This window comes from Oncorhynchus nerka, linkage group LG20 (genome assembly GCF_034236695.1).
Source record: "Oncorhynchus nerka isolate Pitt River linkage group LG20, Oner_Uvic_2.0, whole genome shotgun sequence".
NCBI lineage: Eukaryota > Metazoa > Chordata > Actinopteri > Salmoniformes > Salmonidae > Oncorhynchus > Oncorhynchus nerka.
This window is the reverse complement of record NC_088415.1, coordinates 3,978,765-3,996,896: the sequence shown is the minus strand read 5'-3', so window position 1 is coordinate 3,996,896 and position 18,132 is coordinate 3,978,765. Positions and strand designations below refer to the sequence as shown.

At 43.9% G+C, this 18,132-nt stretch overlaps 1 protein-coding gene and 1 pseudogene across 2 annotated transcripts in view; both read left to right on the top strand.

The window, feature by feature from the left end:
* Positions 1 to 470, top strand: part of LOC135562785 (FYVE, RhoGEF and PH domain-containing protein 1-like) — an 81,826-nt pseudogene extending 81,356 nt beyond the window's left edge.
* Positions 471 to 3,898: 3,428 nt separating this feature from the next.
* The window catches only part of LOC115126839 (transcription factor E3-like), a 51,054-nt gene continuing 36,820 nt past the window's right edge, over positions 3,899 to 18,132 (top strand). For both annotated transcript variants that reach the window (XM_065005131.1, XM_065005130.1), the window contains exon 1: positions 3,899 to 4,452. In XM_065005131.1, coding sequence (XP_064861203.1) covers positions 4,304 to 4,452 — 149 coding nt within the window. In that variant the 5' untranslated portion in view covers positions 3,899 to 4,303. The remainder of the gene's footprint in view (positions 4,453 to 18,132) is intronic.

The window sequence follows — 18,132 nt, the reverse complement described above, 5'->3', positions numbered from 1 at the left end:
TGTGAAATAATAATGAGACATACAAACATGCTACACACATTACATGTTACTGTAACTATGGATGTTACTGTAACTATGGATGTTACTGTAACTATGGATGTTACTGTAACTATGGATGTTACCGTAACTATGGGTGTTACTGTAACTATGGATGTTACTGTAACTATGGATGTTACTGTAACTATGGATGTTACTGTAACTATGGATGTTACCGTAACTATGGATGTTACCGTAACTATGGATGTTACTGTAACTATGGATGTTACCGTAACTATGGATGTTACTGTAACTATGGGTGTTACTGAAACTATGGGTGTTACTGTAACTATGGATGTTACCGTAACTATGGAAACTATGGATGTTACCGTAACTATGGGGGAAGTGTGTACAGTACACACATGTCACATGTTAATCTTGAAGTGCTTTGAAATTCTATAAAATTTAATAAATTATTATTATTGTTATTATTACATGATTGTTACCTTAACTATGATGGGATACACACAAGTTACATGTGTGTTAGTTTAACCCTGACGGGAGATGTGTAAACAGACACGTTACATGTGTGTTAGTTTAACCCTGACGGGAGATGTGTAAACAGACACGTTACATGTGTGTTAGTTTAACCCTGACGGGAGATGTGTAAACAGACACGTTACATGTGTGTTAGTTTAACCCTGACGGGAGATGTGTAAACAGTAACGTTACATGTGTGTTAGTTTAACCCTGGAGATGTGTAAACAGACACGTTACATGTGTGTTAGTTTAACCCTGACGGAGATGTGTAAACAGACACGTTACATGTGTGTTAGTTTAACCCTCCGGGAGATGTGTAAACAGACACGTTACATGTGTGTTAGTTTAACCCTGACGGGAGATGTGTAAACAGACACGTTACATGTGTGTTAGTTTAACCTGACGGGAGATGTGTAAACAGACACGTTACATGTGTGTTAGTTTAACCCTGTTGGAGATGTGTAAACAGACACGTTACATGTGTGTTAGTTTAACCCTGACGGGAGATGTGTAAACAGACACGTTACATGTGTGTTAGTTTAACCCTGACGGGAGATGTGTAAACAGACACGTTACATGTGTGTTAGTTTAACCCTGACGGGAGATGTGTAAACAGACACGTTACATGTGTGTTAGTTTAACCTGACGGGAGATGTGTAAACAGACACGTTACATGTGTGTTAGTTTAACCCTGACGGGAGATGTGTAAACAGACACGTTACATGTGTGTTAGTTTAACCCTGACGGAGATGTGTAAACAGACACGTTACATGTGTGTTAGTTTAACCCTGACGGGAGATGTGTAAACAGACACGTTACATGTGTGTTAGTTTAACCCTGACGGGAGATGTGTAAACAGACACGTTACATGTGTGTTAGTTTAACCCTGACGGGAGATGTGTAAACAGACACGTTACATGTGTGTTAGTTTAACCCTGACGGGAGATGTGTAAACAGACACGTTACATGTGTGTTAGTTTAACCTGACGGAGATGTGTAAACAGACACGTTACATGTGTGTTAGTTTAACCCTGACGGGAGATGTGTAAACAGACACGTTACATGTGTGTTAGTTTAACCCTGACGGGAGATGTGTAAACAGACACGTTACATGTGTGTTAGTTTAACCCTGACGGGAGATGTGTAAACAGACACAAGTTACATGTGTGTTAGTTTAACCCTGACGGGAGATGTGTAAACAGACACAAGTTACATGTGTGTTAGTTTAACCCTGACGGGAGATGTGTAAACAGACACAAGTTACATGTGTGTTAGTTTAACCCTGACGGGAGATGTAAACAGACACGTTACATGTGTTAGTTTAACCCTGACGGGAGATGTGTAAACAGACACGTTACATGTGTGTTATTTAACCCTGACGGGAGATGTGTAAACAGACACGTTACATGTGTGTTAGTTTAACCCTGACGGAGATGTGTAAACAACAACGTTACATGTGTGTTAGTTTAACCCTGACGGGAGATGTGTAAACAGACACGTTACATGTGTGTTAGTTTAACCTGACGGGAGATGTGTAAACAGACACGTTACATGTGTGTTAGTTTAACCCTGACGGGAGATGTGTAAACAGACACGTTACATGTGTGTTAGTTTAACCCTGACGGGAGATGTGTAAACAGACACGTTACATGTGTTAGTTTAACCCTGACGGAGATGTGTAAACAGACACGTTACATGTGTGTTATTTAACCCTGACGGGAGATGTGTAAACAGACACGTTACATGTGTGTTAGTTTAACCCTGACGGGAGATGTGTAAACAGACACGTTACATGTGTGTTAGTTTAACCCTGACGGGAGATGTGTAAACAGACACGTTACATGTGTGTTAGTTTAACCCTGACGGGAGATGTGTAAACAGACACGTTACATGTGTGTTAGTTTAACCTTGGAGATGTGTAAACAGACACGTTACATGTGTGTTAGTTTAACCCTGACGGGAGATGTGTAAACAGACGTTACATGTGTTTAGTTTAACCCTGGGGAGATGTGTAAACAGACACGTTACATGTGTGTTAGTTTAACCCTGACGGGAGATGTGTAAACAGACACGTTACATGTGTGTTAGTTTAACCCTGACGGGAGATGTGTAAACAGACACGTTACATGTGTGTTAGTTTAACTGTGTTACAGGGTTTATACAAACATGTTGGGGTGTGATTGTTACTGTACCTTGACGGTAAATGGGATACACAGACAGACAGACAGGTAGAAGCAGTGACTGGTGTGTTTACAGTAACGTCCTGTCATCAGCTTAGTGGCCCTGTACACTGCTCTGCTCTAGTCTGCCTGCCATTACTTTTAATGCTGTTGTTATTCATCAACATCCAGGGTTGTGTCTGAAAGGCGCCATGTTCACTATATAGTATAAGGCACTACTGTTGACCAGGGCCCATTGGGTCACCCATACAATTCTGTCACATTGGTCAAATGTTGTGCACTGTGTAGGGAATAGGTTTCCATTTCGGAACACCTCGTCTCTGTTGAGCTCACCCTGATATGAACCGTCAGTTACGGTACGGAGGATCTTAGCATCTTGTTACAGTGAACCAGAACGGCCTGGATACGTAAAAAACATTGGCAAAAATATGCAAACAAAGCTTTTGGAAATGGGTTATAGTCTCACTGAGTGTAAAGGTCATAATGTGATACAGTTATTTCCTCTTTTTCGTGAATGACACAACAGTATATATATATTTTATTGTCAATAGGAATGAGTGTCACTGTTATTATAATTATTATTAGGATTATTCTTATTACTGATAATAATATTAGTGGCAGGCCACTGGGTACCATTGTATGTCGATATACATATGAAATCTGTGCAAGATAACGATGAAATGTTTATGAGTTTAAAAAAAAATAAATAAAAGGAAGACTACAGGTCTATGTGTCATTACGTTGTTTGGTTCTCTGAAACACTGACATTATTATTAGGTTTATTCCATATTCAATCTAAATAGATTATCTAATTAATTCATTAATAAAAATCAACATGACACCTTTCCGATGGGTGAAACTTCTGGACATTTAATCAATTTGCCTGAATACAAAACAACATTTATGCCATGTCATCAGTAAGCGTACATAAAAAAACAACATTTATTCCATGTTTAATCAGTAGGACTGCATCATAACAGCAGTAAATAAGAGGATATAGCTTCTGGTATAGTTTTGTGATTTGCGACCTTTGTGACAAGCAGATGAAATATTTGGTAAGTGGAAAACAACCTCTAAATTGCCCTATGTACATTCGTGGTTCTCTTTACGCAATCCTATTGGCTGAAGAACATTCTAGCCCTGCCTACCCGACCCGTTCATTGGAAACCTGGCTTGTCCGTCAAAGCTCGAACGATCCTTCGTTCAGTGTTGACAGAAAAAAAGCAATACGGACACTCCTTACCTGCAAGACCGATATGTTGTATCTTTTTAATTGGGTTAAACTTAGGTTAAGGTTATAGTTACGGTGAAGGAAAGAGTCGTTTTACAGGTCAGGAGTGTTCCTTGTAGCCTCTCTCCCTGGCTGACGTCGGCGAGGATTTCTCCTACTTTCACCCCACTTCTCGTAATAGAACGGTTAGCAGAATGATTTGATCACGACCCCCCCCCCCGCAGCTACACGGAACGAACACTGCTCATTCATTACGGTGTTTCTCTCTCAGTCTCTCTCTCTCTCTCTTTCTGGATTTGAAGCTGCAGTATCGATTATTCGACCCTGCTAAGATACTATCATTGAATAGTAACTCAGGAACCGACTTGGTAGAGAAATGTCTACCTATAACGAGGGGCAGAACAGCGAGGAAACGGGGAGACTTGATTCATATCAAAATCGCGTTTTGGTACAGCGAGCGCCTCACGAACAGCCGCAGACCGTGTTCGTCATTCTAGACACGGCCGAAGCTCTGAATTTGATCAGGTGAGTCAAAGATACACACACACCTATATATATATTTATATAAATAGATAGATGACAGCTATTTTATTCCGTTGGATATAGATGTCCATCTATTATCTCCCACTGGTCTACTTATAAAACCAGTAGAACTACTGGGCATTTTGATCTAATTTGTTGAGTAAATGTTCTGTGATGGCATCACTCTCTGATATATATATATATGCAGCTGCAGTATCAGAAAGTAAGTGTTCTGGTAGACAGAAAGCTCTCTGTCTAAGCAAGGTAATTAATAGACACACACACACATGGGGTCACTAATTCTGCTTACATGTGTAGGGTGAGTCATCTCCTTCAGCTTTGGGCTTATCTGTTGTCTACTGGACAGGATGCCATGAATGACATGCTTTCGGGGGGGGTGGCAGGTAGCCTAGTGGTCAGAGTGTTGGGCTGCTAACTGGGATATTGCTAGATCGAATCCCCCGAGCTGACAAGGTAAAAATCTGTCGATCTGCCCCTGAACAAGGCAGTTAAACCCACTGTTCCTAGACCGTCATTGAAAATAAGAATGTGTTCTTAACTGGCTTGCCTGGTTAAATAAAGGTAAAATAAAAATCACAACCGTGTCGGAGGAAAGATGTGAACCAATACAGTAACATGGAATGTGTGTTGTTCACTCCTGTAGCATTCATCAATAAAACCAGTGTTCTACCATGTAGCTTAATTCATTAGTAGGTGGCATGCCAGACAGCCCTGGCAAACTGGTTATCATCTGAGATGGTTTTGTAATAAAGGATTGCAGTTGGAAGTATTTATTATTTTAAGATAAGATCATGAGGGGGGGGGGGGGGGGTAGTAGTAGTATGTGTGCCTGTATACCAATTAGCTACCTTGACCTGAAATAAAAAGACAAAGTGCTTTTGATTCCACATAGCTGTTAAGTTTGCCTTCCTGTTATGATTGAAACGGACCTACTACACTGTTGCTGTTATAGTTGAAACGGACCTACTACACTGTTGCCGTTATAGTTGAAACGGACCTACTACACTGTTGCCGTTATAGTTGAAACGGACCTACTACACTGTTGCCGTTATAGTTGAAACGGACCTACTACACTGTTGCCGTTATAGTTGAAACGGACCTACTACACTGTTGCTGTTATAGTTGAAACGGACCTACTACACTGTTGCTGTTATAGTTGAAACGGACCTACTACACTGTTGCCGTTATAGTTGAAACGGAGCTACTACACTGTTGCCGTTATAGTTGAAACGGACCTACTACACTGTTGCCGTTATAGTTGAAACGGACCTACTACACTGTTGCCGTTATAGTTGAAACGGACCTACTACACTGTTGCCGTTATAGTTGAAACGGACCTACTACACTGTTGCCGTTATAGTTGAAACGGACCTACTACACTGTTGCCGTTATAGTTGAAACTGACCTACTACACTGTTGCTGTTATAGTTGAAACGGACCTACTACACTGTTGCTGTTATAGTTGAAACGGACCTACTACACTGTTGCCGTTATAGTTGAAACGGACCTACTACACTGTTGCCGTTATAGTTGAAACGGACCTACTACACTGTTGCTGTTATAGTTGAAACGGACCTACTACACTGTTGCCGTTATAGTTGAAACGGACCTACTACACTGTTGCTGTTATAGTTGAAACGGACCTACTACACTGTTGCTGTTATAGTTGAAACGGACCTACTACACTGTTGCCGTTATAGTTGAAACGGAGCTACTACACTGTTGCCGTTATAGTTGAAACGGACCTACTACACTGTTGCCGTTATAGTTGAAACGGACCTACTACACTGTTGCCGTTATAGTTGAAACGGACCTACTACACTGTTGCCGTTATAGTTGAAACGGAGCTACTACACTGTTGCCGTTATAGTTGAAACGGACCTACTACACTGTTGCCGTTATAGTTGAAACGGACCTACTACACTGTTGCTGTTATAGTTGAAACGGACCTACTACACTGTTGCCGTTATAGTTGAAACGGACCTACTACACTGTTGCCGTTATAGTTGAAACGGACCTACTACACTGTTGCCGTTATAGTTGAAACGGACCTACTACACTGTTGCCGTTATAGTTGAAACGGACCTACTACACTGTTGCCGTTATAGTTGAAACGGACCTACTACACTGTTGCCGTTATAGTTGAAACGGACCTACTACACTGTTGCCGTTATAGTTGAAACGGACCTACTACACTGTTGCTGTTATAGTTGAAACGGACCTACTACACTGTTGCCGTTATAGTTGAAACGGACCTACTACACTGTTGCCTTTATAGTTGAAACGGACCTACTACACTGTTGCAGTTATAGTTGAAACGGACCTACTACACTGTTGCCGTTATAGTTGAAACGGACCTACTACACTTGTACACTTTCAATGTCCACATGTTGTTGTATAAAAAGGCAAGTTGCGTAATAATGTGATTTAACTATGATGATTTACTGGGCTATAACTTTAGCTGTAATTCAGAAAAACTCTTAACACGTCTTGAAAGTTACCCAATCTGTATTTTATGTTTTGAATGGGTTTTAAATTCCTGGACGGTTGTTATAACATACTGTCTCCTCGTGTGTGTGTGTGTGTGTGTGTGTGTGTGTGTGTGCTTGTTTGTGTGCCATGCGTGTGGACCTTGTGTCTGAGTGGAAATGACTCAGCAGAATTCTCCCTCTCAGCTCATTTTTATGGCTTCCTGTAGGTCACATCCCAAATTAAACCCTATTTCCTTTATACTGCACTACTTTTGATGGTCCCTGATCTAAAGTAGTGCACTACTTTTAATGGTTCCTGATCTAAAGTAGTGCAGTGGTCTGGGATGAATGTAGATCTGCTGAGGAGTTGTTATTTAGTACTGTTTGACCAACTAAATGAAAATCTCCCCAATGACATCACACTGAGGGCATCTCCCCAATGACATCACACTGAGGGCATCTCCCCAATGACATCACACTGAGGGCATCTCCCCAATGACATCACACTGAGGGCATCTCCCCAATGACATCACACTGAGGGCATCTCCCCAATGACATCACACTGAGGGCATCTCCCCAATGACATCACACTGAGGGCATCTCCCCAATGACATCACACTGAGGGCATCTCCCCAATGACATCACACTGAGGGCATCTCCCCAATAACATCACACTGAGGGCATGTTGGGTGGAATAACATCACACTGAGGGCATGTTGAGTGGAATAACATCACACTGAGGGCATCTCCCCAATGACATCACACTGAGGGCATCTCCCCAATGACATCACACTGAGGGCATCTCCCCAATGACATCACACTGAGGGCATCTCCCCAATGACATCACACTGAGGGCATCTCCCCAATGACATCACACTGAGGGCATCTCCCCAATGACATCACACTGAGGGCATCTCCCCAATAACATCACACTGAGGGCATCTCCCCAATGACATCACACTGAGGGCATCTCCCCAATGACATCACACTGAGGGCATCTCCCCAATGACATCACACTGAGGGCATCTCCCCAATAACATCACACTGAGGGCATCTCCCCAATGACATCACACTGAGGGCATCTCCCCAATGACATCACACTGAGGGCATCTCCCCAATAACATCACACTGAGGGCATCTCCCCAATAACATCACACTGAGGCATCTCCCCAATGACATCACACTGAGGGCATCTCCCCAATGACATCACACTGAGGGCATCTCCCCAATGACATCACACTGAGGGCATCTCCCCAATGACATCACACTGAGGGCATCTCCCCAATGACATCACACTGAGGGCATCTCCCCAATGACATCACACTGAGGGCATCTCCCCAATGACATCACACTGAGGGCATCTCCCCAATAACATCACACTGAGGGCATCTCCCCAATAACATCACACTGAGGGCATCTCCCCAATAACATCACACTGAGGGCATCTCCCCAATAACATCACACTGAGGGCATCTCCCCAATAACATCACACTGAGGGCATCTGAGTGGAATAACATCACACTGAGGGCATCTCCTACGATAACATCACACTGAGGGCATGTTGAGTGGAATAACATCACACTGAGGGCATCTCCCCAATAACATCACACTGAGGGCATCTCCCCAATAACATCACACTGAGGGCATGTTGAGTGGAATAACATCACACTGAGGGCATGTTGAGTGGAATAACATCACACTGAGGGCATGTTGAGTGGAATAACATCACACTGAGGGCATGTTGGGTGGAATAACATCACACTGAGGGCATGTTGAGTGGAATAACATCACACTGAGGGCATGTTGTGTGGAATAACATCACACTGAGGGCATGTTGGGTGGACTATTCCTATGATAACATCACACTGAGGGCATGTTGAGTGGAATAACATCACACTGAGGGCATGTTGGGTGGAATAACATCACACTGAGGGCATGTTGAGTGGAATAACATCACTGAGGGCATGTTGAGTGGAATAACATCACACTGAGGGCATGTTGAGTGGAATAACATCACACTGAGGGCATGTTGGGTGGAATAACATCACACTGAGGGCATGTTGGGTGGAATAACATCACACTGAGGGCATGTTGAGTGGAATAACATCACACTGAGGGCATGTTGGGTGGAATAACATCACACTGAGGGCATGTTGGGTGGAATAACATCACACTGAGGGCATGTTGGGTGGAATAACATCACACTGAGGGCATGTTGAGTGGAATAACATCCCACTGAGGGCATGTTGAGTGGAATAACATCACACTGAGGGCATGTTGGGTGGAATAACATCACACTGAGGGCATGTTGGGTGGAATAACATCACACTGAGGGCATGTTGTGTGGAATAACATCACACTGAGGGCATGTTGAGTGGAATAACATCACACTGAGGGCATGTTGAGTGGAATAACATCACACTGAGGGCATGTTGAGTGGAATAACATCACACTGAGGGCATGTTGAGTGGAATAACATCACACTGAGGGCATGTTGAGTGGAATAACATCACACTGAGGGCATGTTGGGTGGAATAACATCACACTGAGGGCATGTTGTGGAATAACATCACACTGAGGGCATGTTGAGTGGAATAACATCACACTGAGGGCATGTTGAGTGGAATAACATCACACTGAGGGCATGTTGCATGTGGAATAACATCCCACTGAGGGCATGTTGAGTGGAATAACATCACACTGAGGGCATGTTGAGTGGAATAACATCACACTGAGGGCATGTTGAGCATGTTGTGTGGAATAACATCCCACTGAGGGCATGTTGAGTGGAATAACATCACACTGAGGGCATGTTGAGTGGAATAACATCACACTGAGGGCATGTTGGGTGGAATAACATCACACTGAGGGCATGTTGTGTGGAATAACATCACACTGAGGGCATGTTGTGTGGAATAACATCACACTGAGGGCATGTTGAGTGGAATAACATCACACTGAGGGCATGTTGTGGTGAGGGGAATAACATCACACTGAGGGCATGTTGAGTGGAATAACATCACACTGAGGGCATGTTGAGTGGAATAACATCACACTGAGGGCATGTTGAGTGGAATAACATCACACTGAGGGCATGTTGGGTGGAATAACATCACACTGAGGGCATGTTGTGTGGAATAACATCACACTGAGGGCATGTTTGTGGAATAACATCACACTGAGGGCATGTTGGGTGGAATAACATCACACTGAGGGCATGTTGAGTGGAATAACATCACACTGAGGGCATGTTGAGTGGAATAACATCACACTGAGGGCATGTTGAGTGGAATAACATCACACTGAGGGCATGTTGTGTGGAATAACATCACACTGAGGGCATGTTGGGTGGAATAACATCACACTGAGGGCATGTTGAGTGGAATAACATCACACTGAGGGCATGTTGAGTGGAATAACATCACACTGAGGGCATGTTGAGTGGAATAACATCACACTGAGGGCATGTTGTGTGGAATAACATCACACTGAGGGCATGTTGGGTGGAATAACATCACACTGAGGGCATGTTGAGTGGAATAACATCACACTGAGGGCATGTTGAGTGGACTATTCCTATGATAACATCCCACTGAGGGCATGTTGAGTGGAATAACATCACACTGAGGGCATGTTGTGTGGAATAACATCACACTGAGGGCATGTTGTGTGGAATAACATCACACTGAGGGCATGTTGTGTGGAATAACATCACACTGAGGGCATGTTGAGTGGAATAACATCACACTGAGGGCATGTTGAGTGGACTATTCCTGTGTGGAATAACATCACACTGAGGGCATGTTGGGTGGATAACATCACACTGAGGGCATGTTGAGTGGAATAACATCACACTGAGGGCATGTTGCATGTGGAATAACATCACACTGAGGGCATGTTGTGGACTGGAATAACATCACACTGAGGGCATGTTGAGTGGAATAACATCACACTGAGGGCATGTTGAGTGGAATAACATCACACTGAGGGCATGTTGAGTGGAATAACATCACACTGAGGGCATGTTGTGTGGAATAACATCACACTGAGGGCATGTTGTGTGGAATAACATCACACTGAGGGCATGTTGAGTGGAATAACATCACACTGAGGGCATGTTGAGTGGAATAACATCACACTGAGGGCATGTTGAGTGGAATAACATCACACTGAGGGCATGTTGAGTGGTGGAATAACATCACACTGAGGGCATGTTGAGTGGAATAACATCACACTGAGGGCATGTTGTGTGGAATAACATCACACTGAGGGCATGTTGAGTGGAATAACATCACACTGAGGGCATGTTGAGTGGAATAACATCACACTGAGGGCATGTTGAGTGGAATAACATCACACTGAGGGCATGTTGAGTGGAATAACATCACACTGAGGGCATGTTGAGTGGACTATTCCTATGATAACATCCCACTGAGGGCATGTTGAGTGGAATAACATCACACTGAGGGCATGTTGAGTGGAATAACATCACACTGAGGGCATGTTGTGTGGAATAACATCACACTGAGGGCATGTTGAGTGGAATAACATCACACTGAGGGCATGTTGAGTGGAATAACATCACACTGAGGGCATGTTGTGTGGAATAACATCACACTGAGGGCATGTTGTGTGGAATAACATCACACTGAGGGCATGTTGAGTGGAATAACATCACACTGAGGGCATGTTGAGTGGAATAACATCACACTGAGGGCATGTTGGGTGGAATAACATCACACTGAGGGCATGTTGTGTGGAATAACATCACACTGAGGGCATGTTGAGTGGAATAACATCACACTGAGGGCATGTTGAGTGGATCACACTGAGGGCATGTTGAGTGGAATAACATCACACTGAGGGCATGTTGAGTGGACTAATAACATCACACTGAGGGCATGTTGAGTGGAATAACATCACACTGAGGGCATGTTGAGTGGAATAACATCACACTGAGGGCATGTTGAGTGGAATAACATCACACTGAGGGCATGTTGAGTGGAATAACATCACACTGAGGGCATGTTGTGTGGAATAACATCACACTGAGGGCATGTTGAGTGGAATAACATCACACTGAGGGCATGTTGTGTGGAATAACATCACACTGAGGGCATGTTGAGTGGAATAACATCACACTGAGGGCATGTTGTGTGGAATAACATCACACTGAGGGCATGTTGAGTGGAATAACATCACACTGAGGGCATGTTGAGTGGAATAACATCACACTGAGGGCATGTTGAGTGGAATAACATCACACTGAGGGCATGTTGAGTGGAATAACATCACACTGAGGGCATGTTGAGTGGAATAACATCACACTGAGGGCATGTTGAGTGGAATAACATCACACTGAGGGCATGTTGAGTGGAATAACATCACACTGAGGGCATGTTGAGTGGAATAACATCCCACTGAGGGCATGTTGTGTGGAATAACATCACACTGAGGGCATGTTGAGTGGAATAACATCACACTGAGGGCATGTTGAGTGGAATAAACATCACACTGAGGGCATGTTGAGTGGATAACATCACACTGAGGGCATGTTGAGTGGTGGAATAACATCCCACTGAGGGCATGTTGTGTGGAATAACATCACACTGAGGGCATGTTGAGTGGAATAACATCACACTGAGGGCATGTTGAGTGGAATAACATCACACTGAGGGCATGTTGAGTGGAATAACATCACACTGAGGGCATGTTGAGTGGACTATTCCTATGATAACATCACACTGAGGGCATGTTGTGTGGAATAACATCCCACTGAGGGCATGTTGTGTGGAATAACATCACACTGAGGGCATGTTGTGTGGAATAACATCACACTGAGGGCATGTTGTGTGGAATAACATCACACTGAGGGCATGTTGAGTGGAATAACATCCCACTGAGGGCATGTTGAGTGGAATAACATCACACTGAGGGCATGTTGTGTGGACTATTCCTACGATAACATCACACTGAGGGCATGTTGTGTGGAATAACATCACACTGAGGGCATGTTGTGTGGAATAACATCACACTGAGGGCATGTTGAGTGGAATAACATCACACTGAGGGCATGTTGTGTGGAATAACATCACACTGAGGGCATGTTGAGTGGAATAACATCACACTGAGGGCATGTTGAGTGGACTATTCCTATGATAACATCACACTGAGGGCATGTTGAGTGGAATAACATCACACTGAGGGCATGTTGTGTGGAATAACATCACACTGAGGGCATGTTGGGTGGAATAACATCACACTGAGGGCATGTTGAGTGGAATAACATCACACTGAGGGCATGTTGAGTGGAATAACATCACACTGAGGGCATGTTGTGTGGAATAACATCACACTGAGGGCATGTTGTGTGGAATAACATCACACTGAGGGCATGTTGAGTGGAATAACATCACACTGAGGGCATGTTGAGTGGTGAGGGCAATAACATCACACTGAGGGCATGTTGGGTGGAATAACATCACACTGAGGGCATGTTGTGGAATAACATCACACTGAGGGCATGTTGGGTGGAATAACATCACACTGAGGGCATGTTGAGTGGAATAACATCACACTGAGGGCATGTTGAGTGGAATAACATCACACTGAGGGCATGTTGATAACATCACACTGAGGGCATGTTGTGTGGAATAACATCACACTGAGGGCATGTTGAGTGGACTATTCCTAATAACATCACACTGAGGGCATGTTGAGTGGAATAACATCACACTGAGGGCATGTTGTGTGGAATAACATCACACTGAGGGCATGTTGAGTGGACTATTCCTACGATAACATCACACTGAGGGCATGTTGAGTGGAATAACATCACACTGAGGGCATGTTGAGTGGAATAACATCACACTGAGGGCATGTTGAGAATGGACATTCACTGAGGGATAACCTACGATAACATCACACTGAGGGCATGTTGAGTGGAATAACATCACACTGAGGGCATGTTGAGTGGAATAACATCACACTGAGGGCATGTTGAGTGGAATAACATCACACTGAGGGCATGTTGAGTGGAATAACATCACACTGAGGGCATGTTGAGTGGAATAACATCACACTGAGGGCATGTTGAGTGGAATAACATCACACTGAGGGCATGTTGAGTGGAATAACATCACACTGAGGGCATGTTGGGTGGAATAACATCACACTGAGGGCATGTTGGGTGGAATAACATCACACTGAGGGCATGTTGAGTGGAATAACATCACACTGAGGGCATGTTGGGTGGAATAACATCACACTGAGGCATGTTGAGTGGACTATTCCTATGTTGAGTGGATAACATCACACTGAGGGCATGTTGAGTGGAATAACATCACACTGAGGGCATGTTGAGTGGACTATTCCTATGATAACATCACACTGAGGGCATGTTGAGTGGAATAACATCACACTGAGGGCATGTTGAGTGGAATAACATCACACTGAGGGCATGTTGAGTGGACTATTCCTATGATAACATCACACTGAGGGCATGTTGAGTGGAATAACATCACACTGAGGGCATGTTGAGTGGAATAACATCACACTGAGGGCATGTTGAGTGGAATAACATCACACTGAGGGCATGTTGGGTGGAATAACATCACACTGAGGGCATGTTGGGTGGAATAACATCACTGAGGGCATGTTGAGTGGAATAACATCACACTGAGGGCATGTTGAGTGGACTATTCCTATGATAACATCACACTGAGGGCATGTTGAGTGGAATAACATCACACTGAGGGCATGTTGAGTGGAATAACATCACACTGAGGGCATGTTGAGTGGAATAACATCACACTGAGGGCATGTTGAGTGGACTATTCCTATGATAGCATCACACTGAGGGCATATTGAGTGGACTATTCCTATGATAACATCACACTGAGGGCATGTTGGGTGGAATAACATCACACTGAGGGCATGTTGAGTGGAATAACATCACACTGAGGGCATGTTGAGTGGAATAACATCACACTGAGGGCATGTTGAGTGGACTATTCCTATGATAACATCACACTGAGGGCATGTTGAGTGGAATAACATCACACTGAGGGCATGTTGAGTGGACTATTCCTATGATAACATCACACTGAGGGCATGTTGAGTGGAATAACATCACACTGAGGGCATGTTGAGTGGACTATTCCTATGATAACATCACACTGAGGGCATGTTGAGTGGAATAACATCACACTGAGGGCATGTTGAGTGGACTATTCCTATGATAACATCACACTGAGGGCATGTTGAGTGGAATAACATCACACTGAGGGCATGTTGAGTGGACTATTCCTATGATAACATCACACTGAGGGCATGGTGAGTGGACTATTCCTATGATAACATCCCACTGAGGGCATGTTGAGTGGAATAACATCACACTGAGGGCATGTTGAGTGGACTATTCCTATGATAACATCACACTGAGGGCATGTTGAGTGGACTATTCCTACGATAACATCACACTGAGGGCATGTTGAGTGGAATAACATCACACTGAGGGCATGTTGAGTGGACTATTCCTATGATAACATCACACTGAGGGCATGTTGAGTGGAATAACATCACACTGAGGGCATGTTGAGTGGAATAACATCACACTGAGGGCATGTTGAGTGGAATAACATCACACTGAGGGCATGTTGAGTGGACTATTCCTATGATAACATCACACTGAGGGCATGTTGAGTGGAATAACATCACACTGAGGGCATGTTGAGTGGAATAACATCACACTGAGGGCATGTTGAGTGGAATAACATCACACTGAGGGCATGTTGAGTGGACTATTCCTATGATAACATCACACTGAGGGCATGTTGAGTGGACTATTCCTATGATAACATCACACTGAGGGCATGTTGAGTGGAATAACATCACACTGAGGGCATGTTGAGTGGAATAACATCACACTGAGGGCATGTTGAGTGGACTATTCCTATGATAACATCACACTGAGGGCATGTTGAGTGGAATAACATCACACTGAGGGCATGTTGAGTGGAATAACATCACACTGAGGGCATGTTGAGTGGACTATTCCTATGATAACATCACACTGAGGGCATGTTGAGTGGAATAACATCACACTGAGGGCATGTTGAGTGGACTAACATCACACTGAGGGCATGTTGAGTGGACTAACATCACACTGAGGGCATGTTGAGTGGAATAACATCACACTGAGGGCATGTTGAGTGGACTAACATCACACTGAGGGCATGTTGAGTGGAATAACATCACACTGAGGGCATGTTGAGTGGAATAACATCACACTGAGGGCATGTTGAGTGGACTAACATCACACTGAGGGCATGTTGAGTGGACTAACATCACACTGAGGGCATGTTGAGTGGAATAACATCACACTGAGGGCATGTTGAGTGGAATAACATCACACTGAGGGCATGTTGAGTGGAATAACATCACACTGAGGGCATGTTGAGTGGAATAACATCACACTGAGGGCATGTTGAGTGGAATAACATCACACTGAGGGCATGTTGAGTGGACTATTTCTACTTCCTTTACTTTATTATTATTATTATTATTATTATTTATTTTTTAACTAGGCAAGTCAGTTAATAGCAAATTCTTATTTACAATGACGGCCTACCAAAATGCCCCCTGTGGGGCTGGGAAGAAAAATGTAAATCAATTTAAATAAACATATAGGCAAAAAACATCACGACAAGCCTATGTAACGGATGTGAAGTGGCTAGCTAGTTAGCGGTGGTGCTGGTGTAACGGATGTGAAGTGGCTAGCTAGTTAGCGGTGGTGCTGGTGTAACGGATGTGAAGTGGCTAGCTAGTTAGCGGTGGTGCTGGTGTAACGGATGTGAAGTGGCTAGCTAGTTAGCGGTGGTGCTGGTGTAACGGATGTGAAGTGGCTAGCTAGTTAGCGGTGGTGCTGGTGTAACGGATGTGAAGTGGCTAGCCTAGTTAGCGGTGGTGCTGGTGTAACGGATGTGAAGTGGCTAGCTAGTTAGCGGTGGTGCTGGTGTAACGGATGTGAAGTGGCTAGCTAGTTAGCGGTGGTGCTGGTGTAACGGATGTGAAGTGGCTAGCTAGTTAGCGGTGGTGCTGGTGTAACGGATGTGAAGTGGCTAGCTAGTTAGCGGTGGTGCTGGTGTAACGGATGTGAAGTGGCTAGCTAGTTAGCGGTGGTGCTGGTGTAACGGATGTGAAGTGGCTAGCTAGTTAGCGGTGGTGCGCGCTAATAGCGTTTCAATCGGTGATGTCACTCCCTCTGAGACCTTGAAGTAGTGGTTCCCCCTTTGCTCTGCAAGGGCCGCGGCTTTTGTGGAGCGATGGGTAACGATGCTTCGTGGGTGTCAGTTGTTGATGTGTGCAGAGGGTCCCTGGTTCGAGCCCGGGTAAGGGGCGAGGGGACAGTCAAGTTATACTGTTACATCTACTTTATTTTATCCCTTTGGAATTTTGACTGTAGTCTACCGTGCTCGTGTCGACTGTAGTCTACCGTGCTCGTGTCGACTGTAGTCTACCGTGCTCGTGTCGACTGTAGTCTACCGTGCTCGTGTCGACTGTAGTCTACCGTGCTAGCAGCTGGTTTAACAAGTTGTTTCTCTTTCTCTATTGTTTTTGTAGTTTTTTTATATAATGGTACAGATTAGAGACATAACTAAATTAACAGGTTGGTACAGATTAGAAAGATAGCTAAATGACCAAGTTTATACCAAGAAAAACATATTCATTAATTGTTTTTATTTTTGATCAATTAAAATAAGACTATAAGCACAGATAAAACAACGAGACAGATATTTCACCCCATGTATAAATGTGACGCTTCCACTTCGCGTTTCCACTCACTACCAAATATGGCCCAGTGGCTGGTTGTAGGAGAATATGTATTTTGGCCAACATTCTGATAATTTTCTCATTGCTCAAAATAGTTTTCTGTTCCCAAAACTAAAATCTGTTCCGAACTGAGTGGACAAAGTTTTGTACACTACACTTTCCTAAAGTTTTAAAATGTTTTTTGCTGTTATTTTTGGAGTGCAGAGGCACATTTGAGTTATTATTGCACATTTCGCAGAGTAGTCATTCCCTGACGGAAATATGCAGGCCAATAGGATCTCGCTAACTCGTGTCTGGTTAAGACACCCCCCTGTTCCCTGTTCTGCCCACTATGACTCATTTGTTCCCGTTTGAAATG